This window comes from Trichomycterus rosablanca, chromosome 20 (assembly GCF_030014385.1).
Source record: "Trichomycterus rosablanca isolate fTriRos1 chromosome 20, fTriRos1.hap1, whole genome shotgun sequence".
NCBI lineage: Eukaryota > Metazoa > Chordata > Actinopteri > Siluriformes > Trichomycteridae > Trichomycterus > Trichomycterus rosablanca.
The window spans coordinates 4171313-4192723 of record NC_086007.1 but is presented as its reverse complement, the minus strand read 5'-3'; the positions used below and the strand labels follow the sequence as shown (position 1 = coordinate 4192723).

The 21411-nt window shown below is 42.8% G+C and overlaps 1 protein-coding gene across 2 annotated transcripts; it reads right to left on the bottom strand.

The window, feature by feature from the left end:
* Window positions 1-1164: 1164 nt before the first annotated feature.
* Window positions 1165-21137, bottom strand: trim3a (tripartite motif containing 3a). Of its 2 annotated transcripts, none has more exons than XM_063016870.1 (14): window positions 21011-21137; window positions 12246-12434; window positions 11319-11559; window positions 11066-11217; window positions 8333-8513; window positions 7321-7668; window positions 6007-6391; window positions 5560-5663; window positions 3754-3921; window positions 3485-3653; window positions 2620-2679; window positions 2384-2454; window positions 2163-2303; window positions 1165-1410 (listed from the first exon to the last, which is right to left on the bottom strand). In XM_063016870.1, the coding sequence occupies exons 2-14, from the start codon at window positions 12389-12391 to the stop codon at window positions 1258-1260; spliced, it is 2319 nt and encodes a 772-aa protein (XP_062872940.1). In that variant the 5' UTR covers window positions 12392-12434; window positions 21011-21137; the 3' UTR covers window positions 1165-1257. The 2 variants fall into 2 exon arrangements, with proteins under 2 accessions (XP_062872940.1, XP_062872939.1); XM_063016869.1 differs by lacking the exon at window positions 21011-21137 and adding an exon at window positions 12702-12843.
* Between the last annotated feature and the right edge of the window lie 274 nt (window positions 21138-21411).

The following is a 21411-nucleotide window of genomic DNA, read 5'->3' as shown; positions in this document are numbered from 1 at the left end:
CTGAGCACTGACAGGCTAACCTCCCACGTCTTCAACCTCTGCAGCAATGCTGGCAGCACTCATGTGTCTATTTTTTAAAGCCAACCTCTGGATATGACGCCGAACACGTGGACTCAACTTCTTTGGTCGACCCTGGCGAAGCCTGTTCCGAGTGGAACCTGTCCTGGAAAACCGCTGTATGACCTTGGCCACCATGCTGTAGCTCAGTTTCAGGGTGTTAGCAATCTTCTTATAGCCCAGGCCATCTTTGTGGAGAGCAACAATTCTATTTTTCACATCCTCAGAGAGTTCTTTGCCATGAGGTGCCATGTTGAATATCCAGTGGCCAGTATGAGAGAATTGTACCCAAAACACCAAATTTAACAGCCCTGCTCCCCATTTACACCTGGGACCTTGACACATGACACCAGGGAGGGACAACGACACATTTGGGCACAATTTGGACATGTTCACTGTGGGGTGTACTCACTTATGTTGCCAGCTATTTAGACATTAATGGCTGTGTGTTGAGTTATTTTCAGAAGACAGTAAATCTACACTGCTATACAAGTTGTACACTGACTACTCTAAGTTATATCCAAGTTTCATTTCTATAGTGTTGTCCCATGAAAAGATATAATGAAATATTTACAGAAATGTGAGGGGTGTACTCACTTTTGTGATACACTGTATATATGATCAATTATTATCATGTTACGTTATGTCATGATATCTTTTAACATGTAATATAACATGTTTTTAAATACAGTGAGAGGAACATATCCATTTAACCACTTTGGTGTTTTATATGCCTTCAGTGCATATATTCAATTTAAAATGACAAACATTGAGTGCTTGAAATTCACAATAATAAAATTGTTAAATTTAACTTAAGAATCGATTTCTAGAATCAGAATTATGGATGGAAATGGAGTTTACCAGTTAAGAAGTAGCTTGTTCCTCATTTAGAAATATATAAGTTAATTATACTTCCAGGAATTGGCCAACGTGGGTTTATTCATTAATAAGCTAATAAATAAATGATCGGTCCACCCCTGATGCTGATAAAATAAAGTAAAAGTGTAGAAGTAGCTGCCCTGATGAGCACCACTCGAAGTGCTGTTACCGTTTATGTGCCCTCGTGATAGTGATGCGATGTTTCAACAGGATTAATATCAGACTCACTGAATTTGTATATAATTTACTTGGCATGGGAGCTTTTGGGTGGGGCACCTGAACATTACGTTTGCTTTGGATGATCCTTCATGTGTTGAGAAGCTACTGCAGGTAGCGGTACACTTTGAAGCAGTGGTTCCCCGCGTCCGCCACGGCAACGTGCCCATCGGAGGTGAGCGCCAGACCCTGAGGGCCATACAGAGGGTCCGCCGAAGTGTTGATGTATGAGAGGAACGAGCCCGAGCTGTCAAACACCTGCAACACGAAGCAGAACGTCACTTTATATGATTAGATTTTGAAGAGAGTAATGTAAACAAAGCATGAACAGTTCATGTATAGGGTTTCACTGCCTATTTAATTTGCTTTACTTACATGTGACTACGTACTAACCTACTAACTACAGACCTGCTTGTTACTTACTTACTTACATACTAACTGTACCTAATTTTGTACTATTTAGAAAATAGGGGCCTATCCCAGCTTTTCACTGGACGCAAGGCAGTAACACCCTGGACGGGGCGCCAGTCCATCGCAGGGCACACACCTATTCACCTATAGGGCAATTTAGTGTCCCAGTTAACCTGACTGCATGTTCTTGGACTGTGGGAGGAAACCGGAGCTCCCGGAGGAAACCCACACAGACACAGGGAGAACATGCAAACTACACACGGAAATGAAACAGAAACCCTGCTGTGAGGTGACGGTGCTACACACCGAGCCCTCGTGCCGTCCTTGAAGCTTACTTTTACTGAAATTACATTCACATTGAGATTTTTTATTATTAAGCAGCTCATGCAGTTTTCTTCTGTGACTGAATGATTAAAACACAAAAAACAAAAAAGCAAAAGCAAATGTTTGGCTTTTGGGTTTAAAGGCAAGACAAGCTCAAGATGCCAATTTTAGAGTCGGGGTTCCTGTTTTGCATGGCAGCCTCTAAGCCCAATTCATTCTTCCTAAAAAGTGTAAATATTTAAGTACTTAGTCCAACATAAAGATATGGAGCGTACCTGTATCCTGCTGTTCCCCCAATCTGCAACAATGATGTTTCCATTACTGTCCACTGCCACCCCTGTGGGGGCATTAAACTGACCGTTTCCTTCTCCGTGTGAACCAAACTTAAACAGGAATTCGCCATCGGCATTATAGACCTGAGCAGAAAAAATATTACAGTGATTCACTATACAGTCGGAAGTATGTGGACACCCTAGAGTCATGCTGTAGCGTTTACCTTCACAGAATGATTATGGAAATCTGTTACGATGATTTCATTCTTGTTGTTCACCGTCACAAAATGAGGACCTAGACATCACAGAGATAAGGAAATGGGGGACACAAATAATGAAAAAAAGAGAGAGAAAAGGAAAAAATGTTGTTTACATTAGTGTTTTTATATTAAATATATTGTAATCTGATTATCTGTTCAATGTTAGCTTGAAGGTTTATTAGATCTACAGCGGTACTTACTGAAAGAAGGACCCGACTTCGTGAGCTTCGGCTCTGTCGGAGTGCTCGCGGTGATTTTATCTAAAAGGAACAGAGTGGTTATAAACCAGAACATGATCCATCATTGGCTTGATCGACAGCTATGAAATGCAGAGAGTTAATCAGCTAAACTCTAAATTTACTCAGTCACATATGATTTTTCATTTTCATGGATAATGTATAACAGTGATTCAGCAGTCCAGTCTGTGTTTAAACAAGGATTTCCTTTTATACACCGTAATACTACAAGTATCCTACAAGTATGTGGACATCAACATACTTGATCGCTAACAAGGAAGCCAAACTACAAAGGTAAACGTTAATACAGAACTTTCTAAGTCAATGAATTAAAAATTCAAGTCTGTTTATTAGAATTTTATGGTCATTCATGACAGGACAGGTAGTTACAGGTTGCACATAACTCATCAGTTCAAGTCCAGGGCCAAACACCATCACGGCAAATTTTTTATCTCCAATTCACCAAACATACAATTCAAACCTGGGGAGAACATGCAAAGTTCACACAGAAAGGACCCGACCGCTCCACCTGGGAATCAAACCCATGACTTTCTTGCTGTACTACCCACTGAGCCACCCTAAAAGTCTACCACTGCCAGGTTGCTGCTGTTGGGCCCTTAACCCTCAATTGCTTAGACAGTATACAGTCACAGTACTGTAAGTCTCTTTAGATAAAAGCGTCTACTATTGTAAAATGCAAATACATAATGGTAAAAAAATATTTCCCACAAAACACCTAAAAACTGCAACATTTTTTTGGGAATATTCTCTAAATTTGTATTACTATAGTAAACACTCGCACTTTCTCAATATCGGAAAACAAAATCACCTGCAAACTGTCTGTCTGATGTTCCTTTGGCTCCAAATTTGGTCACCAGTTTGCCATTAGACTGGAAGATGAAGACGCAGCAGGCTTTGTTATCTGCAGCGATGATGTGACCGTTTTTATCTACGGCTACACCTTTAGGTCCCATCAGCTTCCCTGCTCCGATTTTACTCTACATGAGAATCAGAATCAGAAGACACACACAAATGAAATGCGGTACTGATGTTTGCAGAGAGAATTTAAACCCTGAACGGATATTCCTGATTATTTACTTTAAATTTGCCGTCGGAGGAGAAAATGGTGATCCATCTGTTATCATAGTCGGCCACTATGATGTCCCCGTTCATGTCCACGGTCACGCCGGTGGGGCGCTGCAGCTGCCCTGGGGAGCGACCTCTCACCCCAAAGCGGAGCTTAAACTGACCATCGTTGGAGAAAACCTGAAAAACAGAACCGGTCGCACAAACCACTAATTAACCTCAGCAAACCAGCAGGTAGTGAGTTCTGCTCCCACCTAACATGTAAAACAGAAAACATCTACAACTATATCCTCAATGGTTGTGTTTTACAATCACTTAGGAATTGAACATGGTCCATGGTTACTTGCCAAATATTATTCTATTAATAAGAAATGTAATCAATTGCAAACTAAGTGAGATATGATTACATTTCTGATAAAGCCATTGTATTTGCTTGTTTTTATCCTTCATTATGAATTTGCAACAGTAGATGGCACTAATTAGGCAAATGTGGCTTCAACGATCAATCTAGATTTGTTTTGATTTTCTTTATAAATGTTTACTGTGTATTATTATATTAGATTTAATTTAAATTAGATTTAAATTGAAAATTATATTTAGCATTTTCATTTTAGCATGTCAGTGCCAAGTCACTCACCCACTCACTTTATTAACCGCTTATCCAATTAGGGTCGTTTGGTGCTAAAGACCTTTGCCAGCTTTACAATGGGCGCAGGGCACACAGAACACCCTGGATGAGGCACCAGTCCATCGCAGGGCAGACACACACACACACACACACACACACACACACACACACACACACACACACATACCCATTCACCTATAGGGCAATTCAGTGTCTCCAATTAACCTGACTGCATGTTTTTGGACTGTGGGAGGAAACCGGAGCTCCAGGAGGAAACCCACGCAGACACGGGGAGAACATGCAAACTCCACACAGACCGGGATTGAACCCAGGACCTTCTTGCTGTGAGGTGACAGTGCTACCCACCGAGCCACCGTGCTGCCCCAGTGCCAGGTCCTAATAAAAAATATAAAATGTATGGGGACCAGAATTAAATGCTGTGGCAACTCATAAAATGTGGGGGCAGGAGCAGCCAGAAGAAAAATAAATGAATAAATAAATAAATAAATAAATAAATAAATAAATAAATAAATAAATAAATAAAAAAGAAATGCTTCTGTAATGACAGAAAATTTACACATTTCCTTAAAAACATTTCCAAAATAAACAGTCAACTAAAATGGATTAATCCCGTCCCCATGATTGCATTTTACACGGTGAGAACTCAACCGCCAAAGATACATAAATACAGTGGTTCAACTAAAGGTTTATGATAAATCGGGGGAAAGTAAATCTGGGTCATTGCTGAGTTCTTCCCCAGTAATGTTAGTTAAAACATCACAAGTTTATTATAAATACATTTAATTTTTACTAGGCCTAAATTATTAAACACATCCTATACGAGCTGATATTTATATATCCACCTTACGAGCCAAAAAGCTCTAGTGGAGGTTACAGAAGCGCTTAACTCTGCTTTTATCTTACCACTGAGGTTAAAACCTAAAGTCTCTCCTCCAGCATGACTGATAATTTTTTTTGTGGCTTCTGGCTGTAGATTTAAGAGTTTGGTGACCCACATTCAGTGCTACATTCTTCAGCAAATCCTGAACCACTGTCCTTACCTTTTCACCCTCCTTCCTTACAGTTCAGGGCAACAAAATACACCGTTCTTAGTTCTATACCAGCAGTGGTGGTTTTTATAAACACTGCCTGACCTCTGGAGATCAACACTTCAGTCAGCTCAGTCGTACCTGTATACACTGGTTGTTGCTGTCGGCTACCACTATGCGTCCGTTGGCGGAGGTGGAGATGCCCTGCAGGTTGGAGAACTCTCCCCGCTCTCGCCCTCTGGTCCCTGTGATACACAAAGCAATACATGATAATCTAATAAACATGCTTATTTCCTTTTAATTTGGGAGTACTACAGGGAATTAAGCACACATACTGTATGTATTAAGGCAATCACAAGTAGGGGTAATTGTGTGCCGGTCAAGCCACCTACTGGCATAGTTTTCTGCTGGGGAAAGGAAACCATAGCATGCAGACCAAGCTCGTAAGAAATGGAAAAAAATTCAAAATCCCTCACTGACACTGTTCGAATGTGAGGACTTGAACCCAAGTTCCCAATGTCGGGCCCCTGAGCAAGGCCCTTAACCCTTGTAGTGACCTTAATTGCTGATTTGCTGCTCTGCACTCACCCACTCGGAAGATAAGTTCATCCTCGATGGGGTTCTCCTTCTTCTTCGTGGTGCTGTACATGCTGGAGGGCCGGCGCAGCGCTTTCTGGCGTATGTGACCCCCTCCTCCCCCCGCGGGAGACTTCACTCGCCTCTTGACGTCCTCGGGGGAGTGCGGCGCATCGCTGACTTTGATGGCGCGCAGGCGGAACGGGCTGCCCCTTATGGCCTGACCGTAGAGCAGCAGGGAGAAGGAGAACTCGCCCTCGCCGGGTAGCGTGTAGCCCACCTCGTACGTGCCGTTCTTGTTGTCGGTCACTTCGGCGCGGGTGACCGAGCCGTCGGGTCCGGAGATCTGAGCCTTGAGAGCGGCGCTGCCCGACTTGACCAGCTCGCCCGCCTTGTCCTGGTAAGAAAAGAATAAAATTTGCCGAGTGTTAAAATTTACTCTTGATAAATTAATTCATGTATTTATAGGAGCTGCTTCATTCTAAAGGAACTCAGGTGCCACAGCAGTCTAGCCCATCACCACCGAGATCCAGGTGCTATCGACCAGCCAGACGTCTGCACAAATAGATTGGCTATTTCTGAGATCATGGCTGAAGCCCTACGATAGACTGGTTCCCTGTCCAGCATATTCCTGCCTTGCAGCCCTGACCAGGGTAGAATGGTTGATATGAGACCAAATGCTTCATCCTGGTCAGACTGCAGTGGGTCCTGTGCCATAAGAACACCATGAGCGCAGGACAATACACCCTGGACAGGGTGCCGGTTTATTGCAGAGCAACAAACACGCTCACTAGGACACACTAGAGCAGCTAATCAGTCTTCTGTACTTTAAAGGGGTGGGAAGAAACAAACAGAGAACATGCAAAAGTTCTCACAAACGGTGAGCAGTTACTGTGCAACACCCACTCTATCTGCTGCACCACGAGCCATTCTCCATTACTAATTTGCTGATTATGTTGATCAATATTTAGAGCAGCAACTGGCAGCAAAATAGCCATAATGTATAATACTACCACCACCATGCTTCACAGTAGCTACAGTCTTGTTGGGTATTTATTTTTAACTCTGATCATTTTTATTTAGTCTGACCACACAAATATCCGCCAGAGAAACCCCTCCCAGTTACAGCACCAAACTTTTGTCTAAATTTAAGGTGCCAGCTTTGAAGCAGGGGCATTTTCTGTGACAGTCGGCGTCTGATGGGCACAAATTCCCCAGACGCAGTCCAAAATCCCATGAAAAGCCATATTAGAACAGATTTTGGACTGTATTATGAGTATACACTGATCCCAGATAAAAGAGTTCAGAATTTTGGACCACCCTCACCTTGGTAGTCACGGTAACAGTGGTGTGTTGCCCCACCACAGCGTGTCGGAGCCCCTCTCCTGTAGCCACGCTGGTGTGACCCACGGCGCTCGTCGTGATGAGGACCCCCAGGTTCTGGATGGACCGTCGGAGGCCCTCGGTCTCGACCTGGCACTCCAGGTGCCCGTTCTCATGCGGCTGATCGGGGTAAGCGTGGCGCGCGAGTGCCGCCACCCGCTCGCCCATCTGCTTCTGTACCAGAAGGACCTCGGTGGCGCTGCCGTGGTTCAGAGCCTGCTCGGTAAAAGTGCAGCTGCTCTCGATGTTCTCCTTCCCCTGCAGCAGAGTCGCCAGCTGCGCCTGAAGAACCTACAAAACACAAAATCAAACACGTGGTTAGAACGTACACGGACTGTACGGCCAAAAGTATGTGGACACCTGACCAGGAGCTTGCTGGACGACCCATACCATGACTGTGGGCACACACCTTGAATTTAATAATTAGGAAAGGTGTACTCATACTTTTGGTTGCTCAATGTCAGGGCGCATACGTGTCGCCTCCAATGTTGTGGGTTCTATTCCCACCTTGGCAGGATCTATTCTAAGTTATAGCAGTGCTTCTTTATAGTCAGTGGTAGCTCAGCGGTTAAGGTACTGGACTAGTAATTAGTAGGTTGCTGGTTCAAGCCCCACCAGTGCTAAGTTGCCACTGTTGGGCCCCTAAGCAAGGCCCTTACCCTCAAATGCGCTAATTGTAAGTCGCTTTGGATAAAAGCATCTGCTAAATGCCAAAAATGCAAAATGTAAATTGTCATATAGTCTAAAAAAGACTTAAAAATAATAAATGGTAAATTGTTAGGGCTCATTGTGGTCAGGGTCGCAGTGATCTGGTTTATCCACCTTCTGCATGTTATTTAAAGCTGGGAGGAAACAAGTATGCCCAAAAGCAAGGATGTGAAACCAGGTCTATAGACCCATGTATCTCTGCAACATCCACTCCCAGAATAGAACAGTACGAGCTCGGCTGTGGTACCTTCTGCTTGGTATTGCAGATGTTCTCTACGTCAGTAACGAGGGCGTTCTTGCGCTGGTGCAGTGCTTTCTCCAGCTCCTCAAACGTGCTGCTGATCTCAGTTACGGCCTCGCACTTCCTCTCGGCCAACTGTCTGGAAATCTCGTTCACCGCGTCAATGGCCGCTGTCAGCTGAGGAAGTCTGGAGGAGGAAGTAGACGAGGAGGAGAGATGAGTACAATTCTGTACTTCTGTACAGTTTCTGAACGATGAACATTCATCTTATGAAGCGGTTAAGGACTATGAAGATTTGTTAAACAGTAGTTTGGAGGTGGTGGGTTGATTTTGATGGATGTGGATGATATGTGCTCTGAGCACATAATATTATTCTGTTAAAAGCTTTTAACTGCTTCCTAAATGCTAAATATTGAAACAGTTTGCTTTTTGCTTCTTAAATTACTGCATGACTCATAAATAGCAGTAAAAAAACAAAGTACCAGCCTCGCAGAACAGTTTAAGTTTGTTAGGTTCCACTACCAGGGCAGTGATGGCTCAGTCGGTACGGTACTGGACTAACAACCAGAGGGTTGCTGGTTTAAACTTCACTGCCAAGAGGAAACCCACGCAGACACAGGGAGAACATGCAAACTCCACACAGAAAGGACCTGGACTGCTCTACCTGGGGATCACACCCAGGACCTACTTGCTTTGAGGCGACAGTGCTACCCACTAAGCCACCGTACCTACTTCACTGCCAAGTTGCCAATGTTGGACTCCCGAGCAAGGCTCTTAAGCCTCAATTGCTCAAACTTTGGATGAACGCATCTGCTAAACACCATAAATGAACTTCATAAAGGTTCAATCATCTTTACACTTAGCACAATCTCACACATTAGAACATGTTACTTTTTCCACTGCTCATGGGTCTAGGTTCTGTGGTCTTCAGGCTCCTTTGATCACTACAGTTAGCAGCCTTCTACTGCCTTTAATAAATAAAATGCAGCCACCACAAACTGCAGCTTTGTGAAACTCATCATGTACCATGTACCTACAGATAAAACTAAAATTAAGCATGTTATAATAATTGAAATGAATTTTTAACAAACGAAACGTGATCTAAATTGAGAATGGAGCAACAAATCAGTTAATTATGCAGTTTATGATTAACTATTAACTATCTGTTAATAAGAAACTGGCAAAATTTGCATGCCTAAACAATACAAACATCTAAAATTAACATTGTACTGTTAATTTGTCTACATAGTGCCTTGCTATCCCTTTGCTGCTGCAACACTGTGAATTTCCCCACTGTGGGACTAATAAAGGATTATCTTATCTCATCTTATCTTAAAATGTATTTATATGATTATGAACTGTGTTTAATAATGATACAGTAATCCCTCGCTATATCGCGCTTCGATTTTTGCGGCTTCACTCTATCGCGGATTTTTTTTGCAAGCATGTCTAAATATAAATCGCAGATTTTTTGCTGGTTCGCGGATTTCTGCAGACATTGTGTGTGTTTGAAAAGCTAGCTCTCTCTCTACATAGACGCATTTTACGTCATCCTGTGCGCGCTCCCGATTAGGAGGCTGTTCCAAATCCTAGATGCCTTAAAATCTTCACTTCTTAACGTTTCAACGTTATTTTCACTCAAAAATTAGTGTGCATCCGACGCTGCCTTAGTGATCAAGACAATCCCAGAATTCATTGCGGGTCAGGTGCTCCTCTCTCGCAGAAAAATAAACATGGCTGAAGGTACGGACAAAACAAATGAGTTCTTTTCAAACGTAAATAAAATATTACTGATTTTTAACTTGTATAAACTTGTACCGATTGTTTTTATTTGCAAGTTCGGGCTTGTCAGGAAATGTAACCATTATCGTTACATGAAGAGAGATGTTATATTGACATTAGCATGCTGTGCTACCTCAATCCATTGGTTTTAATGACAAGATGCTAAATGCTAAAGCCGATGGAATCGGGTTATAAAAATAACCATATAAACACGTTTTTACTTCGTGGATTTTCACCTTTTGCGGAGGGTTCTGGAACGCAACCCCCGCGATCGAGGAGGGATTACTGTATAAGGAAAAGTAAGACATTGTGATTTCCTTTTAGGGCTAAATAATACAAATCTGAGCAGGATTTAAAACATTCATACTGACATTTCTTACTGCCGAGTTCAATTAAATGCCCAGCTAATGATCAGTTTGTATAACAGACCTGAAAATGAACTCTTCTGTAAAACATAAATTGCAAAGCTTTCTTTGTAAATCTTAATGAACTGAAACAGGAAATGAAACTGGCATCTTGCTGATGAAAATAAAGTAAAACCAAAGGTCAGGGCTCTGTGCCGGCCATTGGAGTTCCTTCACACCAAACTAGTAAAACCGTGTCCGTATGGACCTCACTATGTGCACAGGAGCACATTTATGCTGAAACAGGATGGGAATTTCTCATCTTTGAGTTCATGTTGTCAGTTAATAATGTCATTTATGTTTTCACTTTGTAATTTTGGGTCATTAGGTAAAATCACCATTAAAATAGTCGTTATTCTCACTTAAAATCAAACACAATACAGTGTGCAAAAAGTCAAAGGGTCTGAAACCTTTCTAAAACTATTTGTAAATGTCATCTAAAGCTATGTTTACACTGATCCCTCCTGATAAATATAAAAGTAAACCTGTCTCCGACATGGTCTGTTCAGATTTTTAATCCGGTCTGTAAACAGCTGAACTGTGGTGATCAGACCTGTTGCTAATAGCGTCCAGTTGGTTCTTGAGCGCGGCTTTGTGCTGCTCCAGAACGTCGTGTAGAGGAACAGTGGTGTGTTCACGGTGTTCTCCCTCTGTGCACTCCAAACACATGGCCGTTTCACAGGACTCGCAGTAAAACTCCATCACCTGCAGGAGAAGCACACGAGGACCAGCAGCATAAACGATAACAGGCGTGGAATGAGTTGAAACACTAAACTCTCTAATCATTTCTGAATCATTTCACTCACTTTGCCCTCGTGGTTGGGGCAGGAAAGGGGCTGGGCGGTGCCGGCGGCGCTGGCGGACTCCAGGGCGCTGCGCTCCTCGGGTTGAGAGCACTCCGCTTCCCTCTGCAGCACCTCCATCAGGTTAGTGATGAAGAAGTTATTCTGGAGCGCTGCTACGCCCTTCTCGGGGAGTATGGACGTCTGTCTGCACACCGGGCAGGACAGGGTGAGGGACTGTGGCGGGATGTAGTTCTGCAGGCATCTGAGGAAAAACATGCGTGAGAATAAGCAGTCAGATGATAATATATGTGGACGACTGACTAACGCTTTCATCCAAAGTGACTTACAGTACTGTGACAGTGCACTGTCCAAGCAATCGAGGTTTAGGGGCCTTGCTCAAGGGCCCAATAGTGACAACCTGGCAGTGGTGGGGCTTAAACCAGCAACCTTTTGATCACTAGTCCAGTACCTTAACCGCTAGACTACATGTGCCCTATGAATGGCTTTCCACAAGATTCTAAAATGTGTCCACATTTAGTCAAATGAGCATTTGTGAAGTCAAGCACGGATGTTGTGAGATGGCCTGGCTCACGCTTAATTTCTCGGACCCACCGCGTCCACAGAATTGATTGGGAGTTTTCCAAACTCACTTACCTGAGTCGTGTTTTTAGCTGCTTTAGACTTCGACATCTTGGAGATTTTGACTGAGCGACTGCTAACTGAATTGCCGTAGGATTGCTAGGGCCGCCTCATAGTGCAAATTAACCAGTAAACGTGACGCATTTGAACGCTACACAAATTAAAAATGTTAAATCGCTAAACACAAACCTTAAAGTACGAATTTGACAGCAAATTGTATATTACATGGGAAACAGCTCATTTCACAGTCTGTGATGTGATTTTCATGGCTGTAGGGCCTTAGATATGAGAAATAAGAATACACTGTACCTTTCACAGAAGGTGTGTAGACAGGGCAGGACCTTGGGATTGTGGTAGTGCTCTAAACAAATGCTGCAGACCAGGAACTGTTTGTCTATCTGTCGCACCACAGGGCTGGTGCTGCCCGTCTCCCTCTTAGCCATGGTGAGAGACATTCGTTCAAGAGATGAGAAGCAGGAGGTACGTAAACCTCTCAACCTACGGAGAGAAACACAGAGGGACATTCAGAGATTAATCATGGATTAAAGGAAAGTAACGTGTATTGTATGTATGTCCTGTTGTCCAAAAAAGCAGACAAATAGAAGAAAATTTCATATGTTTATCCTAAAAACAAGTTCTCTCCAAATCTGCTGGATCAAAACTATGCAGAGCAAAGAATGAGGTTATTTTTGTGATCCAAAGTCCTATAATCTCCTCAGTCTTTGTGCCATGACCTGCTCGTTCTTTGTTAGTAAATATGATCACCTATAGATGGTGGATTCTGTGCTCATATAGATGTCTGGGGTATCAGGGGACCAGGGTAGTACTTGGAAATCTTGGTGATGCTCTTCCAACCAATATCAAACATTTCTAGCCGTGTGACATGTCGCATCGTCTTGCTGGAAGATCCCATCTGCCACAGGGAAGATAATTTTACCCATGGTACATTTCCCCATGACAGCAACAAGGGATATACACTGATCACCCATAACATTAAAACCACCCCCTTGTTTTTACACACATTGTCCAATTTATCAGCTCCACTTACCATATAGAAGCACTTTGTAGTATTACAATTACTGACTGTAGTCCATCTGTTTTTCTGCATGCTTTGTTAGTGTGACTGGAAATTTTATATTTTATTGGTTATTTGCATTAAACTCATACGTTTTTGCTTTCTTAGTTCAATTAGCAGAGGTAGAAGAGACTTTTGGAAGGTTTCTGAGGTCCAGAGATATGTCGACCTTGGCATGGGCACCCGCGCACACACAGTTTTAATACTTATGCATTCTTATGGAAGTATGCCATGTTCCTAACAAGCTGACTATTCTTGTAGAATGATAAACAAGTTTGGTGTGGAAAGTCGGCCTTGAGCTGGGTCGCTGAGAAGAGTTAGCCTGAAGGGGCAGTAAAGCGGGGTATAAATACTGCGATAGGGCAGACGGTATCCACCTTTCTCTCCTGTAAAGGCATGTGTGTGTGCATTACGAGACTGGTCCTCAGCTGAGTAAAAAAAATGATTATTTTGCTATTATTATTACCCCGGTTGTCTGTGTCAATCTTTAGGGTTATTTTGAATTCCCACAACATTAGCCCCCTTTCACCCTGTTCTTCAATAGTCAGGACTTTCCCAGGACCACCACAGAGTAGGTATTATTTAGGTGGTGGATCATTCTCTGACATGGTGGTGGTGTGTTAGTGTATGTTGTGCTGGTATGAGTGGATCAGACACAGCAGTACACAAGTTTTCCTAAAGACTGTTATTTTTGTCATATGAAAGATTAAAAATATTTGACACATGACCTGTGTGTGCATTTAATTGATGACAAAAACCTGCTTACAAAGCATAACACTTGAACAAAAGCAGAAGGTCTAATCAGCTCCAGATTTACTGACAATGTGTAATCATGTTGTGACCCAACATTACGTCCTACAGACTAGCACTAGGATTAGGGGTCTAATAATTGTGACTTGGCAGCATTAACAAAATATCCCACTACTCCAAAATACTAAATTACTTATTTTCTTTTTTTATTAGCTGTCATTCAGCTGATAAAGACTTTAATTAAAGCAAAACTAAACAAACAATAAATATACAAGAAGATTAAAGTATATATTTTAAAATAATCAAGTCAAATTTATTTGTATAGCGCTTTTTACAATGGACACTGTCTCAATGCAACTTTACAGGATCCAGGACCAACAGACCAAAACCCGTTTAAAATACTGAACATATTTAAATATCAGTATATTTTGACACAATATCACACCCGTAACGCCGCACAATCTTCTGAATTACCTAGCACTGGAATGAAAGGCAAGCAGAGACCAAAGAGGGAAAAACCACTGATATTCTAGTGTTCTTACCACCATCATCTTCCTCATCTATCTCGGTTTCTCTTGACTAACCAGTGCTTCTCTGTACTCCATTAACACAGAGAAATTCTCTCTGATGTTTATAGCGCAGTCACCCACTAGCGCTGGATTACTCAGCACCTCCACTGCAGCACGGCTATCTATCTGTTCTGTTCTGTTCATCTGGGTACAGAACACCGGCGGTCTGAACGCAGTCTCCTCGTTATGTAGCTCGACTTTAACTACGTGAGAGCTGAGAAATAAAGAGGAAATCTTAAAATGGCCTTTCCCAAAATTCCTCCCAGTTCCTTCCTCCAGTCCAGCTGGTCTAAAGAAGCTGTGTACGAGCAAGAGAATGAGTGAGAGCATGAATGAGAATGAGAATGAGAATGTGTGTGTGTGTGTGTGTGTGTGTGTGTGTGTGTGTGTGTGTGAGTGAGTGTGAGTGTGAGAGAGAGAGAGAGAGAGAGAGAGAGAGAGAGAGAGAGAGAGAGAGCACCTGTCTAACTGTGTTATGAATGCTGGTTTGATTCCAGCTGTCCTCTGCAGGACACACATTTCTCTCTCCTGACCTCTTCTATAAACATGTTTTCACACATGCATGATCAAGCAGGTATTAACCAGTTATTTAACAGGATCCGTGTGTGATGGGTGTGTCATTTCTGTGTGGAGTTTGCATGTTCTCCTTGTGTCTGTGTGGGTTTCCTACCAACATTCCAAAGACATGCAGTCAGGTTAATTGGATATGCAAACATTGTGTGTGTGTGTGTGTGTGTGTGTGTGTGTGTGTGTGTGTGTTTGCCCTGTGATGGTTGGCAGCCTGTCAGGGGTGTTTCCTAACTTTCGCCCAGTGAATCAGACCCACTGCAACCCTGAATAGGATAAAGTGGTGGTGAAACAGTCAATGAATGAATGAATGAATGAGTATATCTGTCTGTGTGTATATCTATCTGTGTATCTGTCTATCTCTCTGTCTGTCCGTCCGTCCGTCCATCTATCTATCTATCTGTTCTGTTGATCTGTCTGTGTGTGTATTGGTTTGTCTGTCTGTCGGTCGGTCTCTATCTATCTATCTATCTATCTATCTATCTATCTATCTATCTGTCTGTCTGTCTGTCGGTCTGTCGGTCTGTCTGTCGGTCTGTCTGTCGGTCTGTCGGTCTGTCTGTGTGTGTATTGGTCTGTCTGTCTGTCTGTCTGTCTGTCTGTCTCTCTCTCTCTCTCGGTCTCTCTCTCTCTCTCTCTCTCTCTCTCTCTCTCTCTCTCTCTATCTATCTATCTATCTATCTATCTATCTACTTACCTACCTACCTACCTGTCTTTATGTCTGTATATCTATCTATCTTCCTATCTGTCAGTGTATCTGTCTATGTATCTAAATTCACACAGTAATTTTTGGGTTGACGCCAATACAGTAATCAGTTAAATACCAGGCTGGTTCATTTGTGAACACAGTAAAAAGAGAACATTATCCATTTCACTTCACTTTATCCTGGTCAGGGTCACATCCTGAATCACTGGGCTCGGAGCATAAACACACCCTTGACAGGGCGTCAATCCTTCTCAGATCTTCAGTCATCCACCTTCTCCAGACACAGCCAATCATGTCTGTGTAGACACCCGGCCTGCCCATAGCACCGCTGTGATGCAAACCCAGAGCATTTTCAAAACATTTTATTTTATTTCATTTTCAGGTTTTACCACCGCTTTATCCTGGTTAAGGTCTTGACGAATCCAGTTTACCCAGAACCACTGTGCCCCATGCAGTAACACACCCCGTCGGGCCTCGGTTATTCACCTCTTGTCAGACACAGCCAATCATGTCTGTATGTAGACCCTGACCAGCCGATAGCACTGCTGTGGATTTAAATCCTGGATTTCAGTGGTAATGGGCTAAAGCAGTTCTGGTTCTGGTTCGGCTGGGATGGGATGGGGGATAAAGAAGGGGGTGAAGGGGGGGGGGCTGTAGTACAGATAGAAAACGTGCTGTGTTAGCTGCCTTCATTTCTCTCTCATACAGACAGAGTCCAGTAATGCTGACTGGGTGAGTAAACACTGATGATATGGCAGTATCCACAACATCAACACCATCAATACAAGCTAACAAATCACAACACACATCAGATCACCCAGTAAAAACAAACACACTCAACAGTTCACTGATTTACATGCACATTTATAGCATGTACCGGACACTGTGATACAAAGTGACTTACAATTGTGGGTGAATACAATGCAAGGGCCTTGAGGATTAAGGGCCTTATAGAGTTGGGGACCAACTGTGGCGCTCAAACCTGTGGTGGTGGGGCTCAAACCATCAACCTACTCATACCTAATCCAAGTACCCTAACCACTTTTAATCCAGCCACTGGGTTTCTGTCAATGACAACAAAAGTAAGTGTCTATCCTTCATGTCAGTCATAGCTTAGTGGTTAAGGTATTGGACTACTAATCGAAAGCTTGCTGGTTCAAGCCCCACCACTGTCAGGTTGCAACTGTTAGGCCCTTCAGCAAGGCCCTTAGCCCTCAATTGCTTAGATAATATACTGTCACTAGGGATGTAACGATGCACCACAAGACAGTTAAAAATCGATTCACATGTGTAACGATTCAAATCGGTTTACATGTACAATGAATCGGTATTCACTTTAAACAGCAGAGGGCGCTGCCGCTATTTACCTCGCCTGGTTGACGTCACTATAGGGTTGCCAGGTTTGGAATTTTCCAGCCAGATTTATTTATGTGAGGATACTTTCTTTATTTTTATTATTCATTTATTTAATGTAGGATTTGTTTAAAAATTTCATTTCAGTTTTTTTTTTTTTTTTTTTTTACACAAAAAGGGAAATGTGCAGCATCGTTTTGCATAGTTTGTACCTGCCTCAGAAATAAAAGGACATTCATTATTTAGAGAAATAAAAGATAGGCACAAATACAGGATTTTATTTTATTTTTTTAAAAGAGAAATAATAAAAGGAAACTTTGTCAGAATTTGTCTTCAATTTCATTTTATTTAAAGAATAGGGAACAAATCGTATCGTGAATCGCATGGCATCGTGGGTAGAGTGTATCGTTACATCCCTAACTGTCACAGTACTGTAAGTCGCTTTAGATAAAGGTGTCTGCTAAATACTGAAAATGTAAATGTAAAATATCTGGGAAATGAACTATTTCAAATATATTCATTTATTTATTTATCTGCATCATTCTGATTATTCTCACAATGGAAACACTGAACATGGGGCAGGAATATACGCTGGAGAAAGCTCACAGTGACTGACAGAGAGAAATGTTAAAAACTCTGTCTGCCCGTCTTCGCTAAAGTGTCTGTTCATGCAAATGTCAACTATCTGTTCCAACAAGTGCATGTGAATGTCTGTGTCTCTATGCAAATGTGAGTCTTGTGTGTTTGAAGGTGGGTGTGTCTCTGTGCCAAGGTGAGTGGGTCTGCCTCTGTGCAAAGTTTAATGGGTTTGTATCTGTGCCAAGTGAGTGAATCTGCCAAGGTGAGAGTGCCAAGGGTCTGCCTCTGTGCAAGGGTGCATGGGTCTGTCTCTGTGCCAAGGTGAGAGGGTCTGTCTCTGTGCAGAGTTTGAACCTGGGTCTGCCTCTTTACATTTGTGAGAGGGTCTGCCTCTGTGCCAAGGTAAGAAGGTCTGTCTCTGTGTCAAGGTAAGTTGGTCTGTCTCTGTGTAAAGGTGAGTGGCTCTGTCTCCGTGCCAAAAAGTGTGGGTCTGTCTCTGTGCCAAAGTGACTGGGTCTCTGTACTATGGTGCATAGGTCCGCTTCTGTGCCAAAATGTGTGCAAAGGTCTGTCTCTGTGCAAAGCTCAGAAGGTCTGTCTCTGTGCCAAGGTGTGTGGGTCTCTTTCTGTGCAGAGGTCAGAAGGTCTGTCTCTGTGCAATAGTGGGACAGTGTGTCTGTCACTTTGCCAGTATAAGTGTGTGCTTTATTTGCTCTTTGATAGGTTCTCACTTGGATTTGCTGGGATACACAATAGAACCAACCAAAAGAAAGTGGATGACAAACAACCCTAAGCCATGAGACTCTATCCAAATAACAGTTTGTCACTTCGGAAAACCACGGCTTACTGACCCAATACATACTGGTACTAAACTGTAACAGAGATTTTACTGCAGCCAAACATGACTGTGAATAACAGAGAGTGGACGAGCACGCAGATACATTTATTATTACTGTTGAAGGTTTGTAGGTGAAGGCCGCTCCTGCTGATAAGATGTAACACATCAGAACACTTCACACAGATCCACTGTAACAACAACGTTTACGTAACAGTCGAGGATTCGATGACTGACGACGTCCTTCAGACCAACACCACTTTTATAAGCACTTTTTCTAACCCAGGGCTCCGAGACCCATGACGCTTTGCATTGCAGAGTCATGGTTAACCTGGAGCCATTTAAATCACTAGTCAGTGAGTCAGAATATTACAAACAGGCATCACACCCAGTTTACTCGAGCTGGTCAGTAATATTTTGGGAAAATTAGAAGCAGCCTGTACGCCTTTATCATTTAGATGGTAGGAAACCAGAATTCCCTAGAGGGAACCCACATGGACACAGAGAGAACATGCCAAACTGTTGGCAAACAGTGACAGGAGTGGAGGCTCAAACTTGGATACACAGGTCACATTTAGATAAAATCAGCGACCCTATATGGACACGATCATTTTTGTCATCATTGAAGAATGTGTTGCACGGTGGCTCGGTGGATAGCTCTGTCGTCTCTCAGCAAGAAGGTCATGGGTTCGATCCCCAGGTGGGGCAGTCCGGGTTCTTTCTGTGTGGAGTTTGCATGTTCTCCCCGTGTCTGCATGGAGCAGCTAATACACCTTTATCACCTTTAGCTGGTAAAAGGAAACCAGAATACCCAGAGAAAACCCACGTGGACAGAGAGAACATGCCAAACAGTGACAGGAGGGGAGGTTTAAACTTGGATACACAGGTCAAATTTAGAAAAACTTAATCATTGACCCTATGTATGTTCTTCCTGTGTCTGTGTGGGTTTCCTCCAGGAGCTCCGGTTTACTCCCACAGTCCAAAGACGTGCAGGTGAGGTGAATTGGAGATACAAAATTGTCCATGACTGTGTTTGATATAACCTTGTGAACTGATGAATCTTGTGTAATGAGTAACTACCATTCCTGTCATGAATGTAACCAAAGTGTAAAACATGACGTTAAAATCCTAATAAATAAATAAGAAATAAATAAGAAACCAGAATACCCAGAGGAAACCAATGTGGACACGGAGAGAATATGCCAAACTGTTTGCAAAATGCAAATTTAGAAAAAGGTGGACTGACTTCAAATCAGTGACCCTATATGGAAACGATCATTTTTGTCATCACTGAAGAATGTGGCCAGAAGTAAAGATCTGACTTTTGTAAGAATCCAAATTCGAACCTCCATTTCTGCCACTGTTTGCATACAGTTTGGCATGTTCTCTCTGTGTCCCTGTGGATTTCCTTTGGTTATTCCGGTTTCCTCCAACCAGCTAAAAGTGATGTGTACTGGCTGCTCTAAATTTGTGATGTCTGTTTCAGATATTCTGACCCACTGACCGGTGTTTTAAATGAGAGGGTCTCTGTACTATGGTGCATAGGTCCGCTTCTGAGCCAAAATGTGTGCAAAGGTCTGTTTCAAATATTCAGACCCACTGACCGGTGTTTAAAGTGGCTTCAGACCAACCATGACTCGGCTGTAGCCTAGTGGTTAAGGTACTGGACCAGTGATCAGAAGGTTGCCACTGTTGGGCCCTTAAGCAAGGCCCTTAATCCTCAGTTGCTTAGATTGTATACTGACACAACTGTAAGTCGCTGGTTTATGTTTAGGGCAGTGGTAGCTCAGTGGTTAAGGTACCGGACTAATAATCAGAAGGTTGCCGGTTTAAGCCCGACCACCGCCAAGTTGCCCCTTTTGGGCCCCTGAGCAAGGCCCTTAACCCTCAATCGCTCAAAATTGTGTTCAGTCATAATTGTAAGTCTGTTAAATGCCCGAAATGTAAATGTAAATGCAATGCAAAGCCTCATGGGTTTCGGAGCCCTGGGTTTAACAGCGTTTGATGTTACCATGTGCTTATCAAAGTGGCTTATCAAAGTGGCTTAGGGCAGTTGTAGCCTAGCAGGTAAGGTACTGGACTAGTAATCAGAAGGTCACTGGTTCAAGTTCCACAATCACCTGGTTGCTGCTGTTGGGCCCTTGAGCAAGGCCCTTAATCCTTAATTGCTCAAACTGTATACTGGCACACTACTGTAAGTCACTTTGAATAAAAGCGTCTGCTAAATGCTGAAAATGTAAATGTAAATGTGTTGGTCTGAAGGACCTATAAAGAAAAATAAGCATATATTAGATATTGGGATATTACACCATAAGAATGCAGGGCATTCATAATTCATTAGTAGGGTAGGTAGGGAATAGGGAGTAGGGTGTAGGGACTAGGGTGCAGTTTGGGACACGGGTGGTACTTGCGCATCCTCTTTTTTTCGCTTGCGGCGCAGAAATGAAATATTTTGCCACACACCCCTGTCTTATTGAGACACGACCCATTATATATTATGAATAGACCCTAAGGTTTTAAATATAAACACTGATTATGAAAATATGCAGCTATTATTCCATAAACGATCGGCGTCCAGCGGGCCGATGTGTTTTGACATGAAGCAGCCGGAAAATAGAGAAGAAGCAGAAATAAACTTACGTGAAATGTGATTTAAAACAGCGTACACATCCCAGAATAGTGCAGAATCCCCAGCGCGGGTGTGAATGTACATATCCGACATTAAATAAACAATAGAGCTCTTAAACAGCAGTCCTTTCTTTCTGCAGGGTGGAACACTGGACACGGATTGTGGGCGGGCACTATTAGGCGTGTTCAGACCTCTAATAGCCAATGATTGGCTAGCTCAGCCAAAGGAGACGTCAACCGACCAATAGAATTGATCTAATTATAATATGCAAAGCTCACCTGCGTCCGATTACACACCACGTACCCTAAATAGTGCACTTTTTAGTGAGCACACTTATATTAAAATACAGCCAACAAACTACACAAGAATGCCAAGCCCTTGCCAGGCGTCTCTCACGTTGATTCTTTTATAA

Coding starts and splice junctions, on each gene's coding strand:
- trim3a (XM_063016869.1), bottom strand. CDS start 12,727: ATGAGCACAGAATCCACCATCTATAG. Junction 8,514..11,065: donor CTGGACGCTATTAGCAACAG/GTCTGATCACCA, acceptor TTCCTCCTCCAG/ACTTCCTCAGCTGACAGCGG. Junction 3,922..5,559: donor GCAACAACCAGTGTATACAG/GTACGACTGAGC, acceptor TCTGTTTTTCAG/GTTTTCTCCAACGATGGTCA.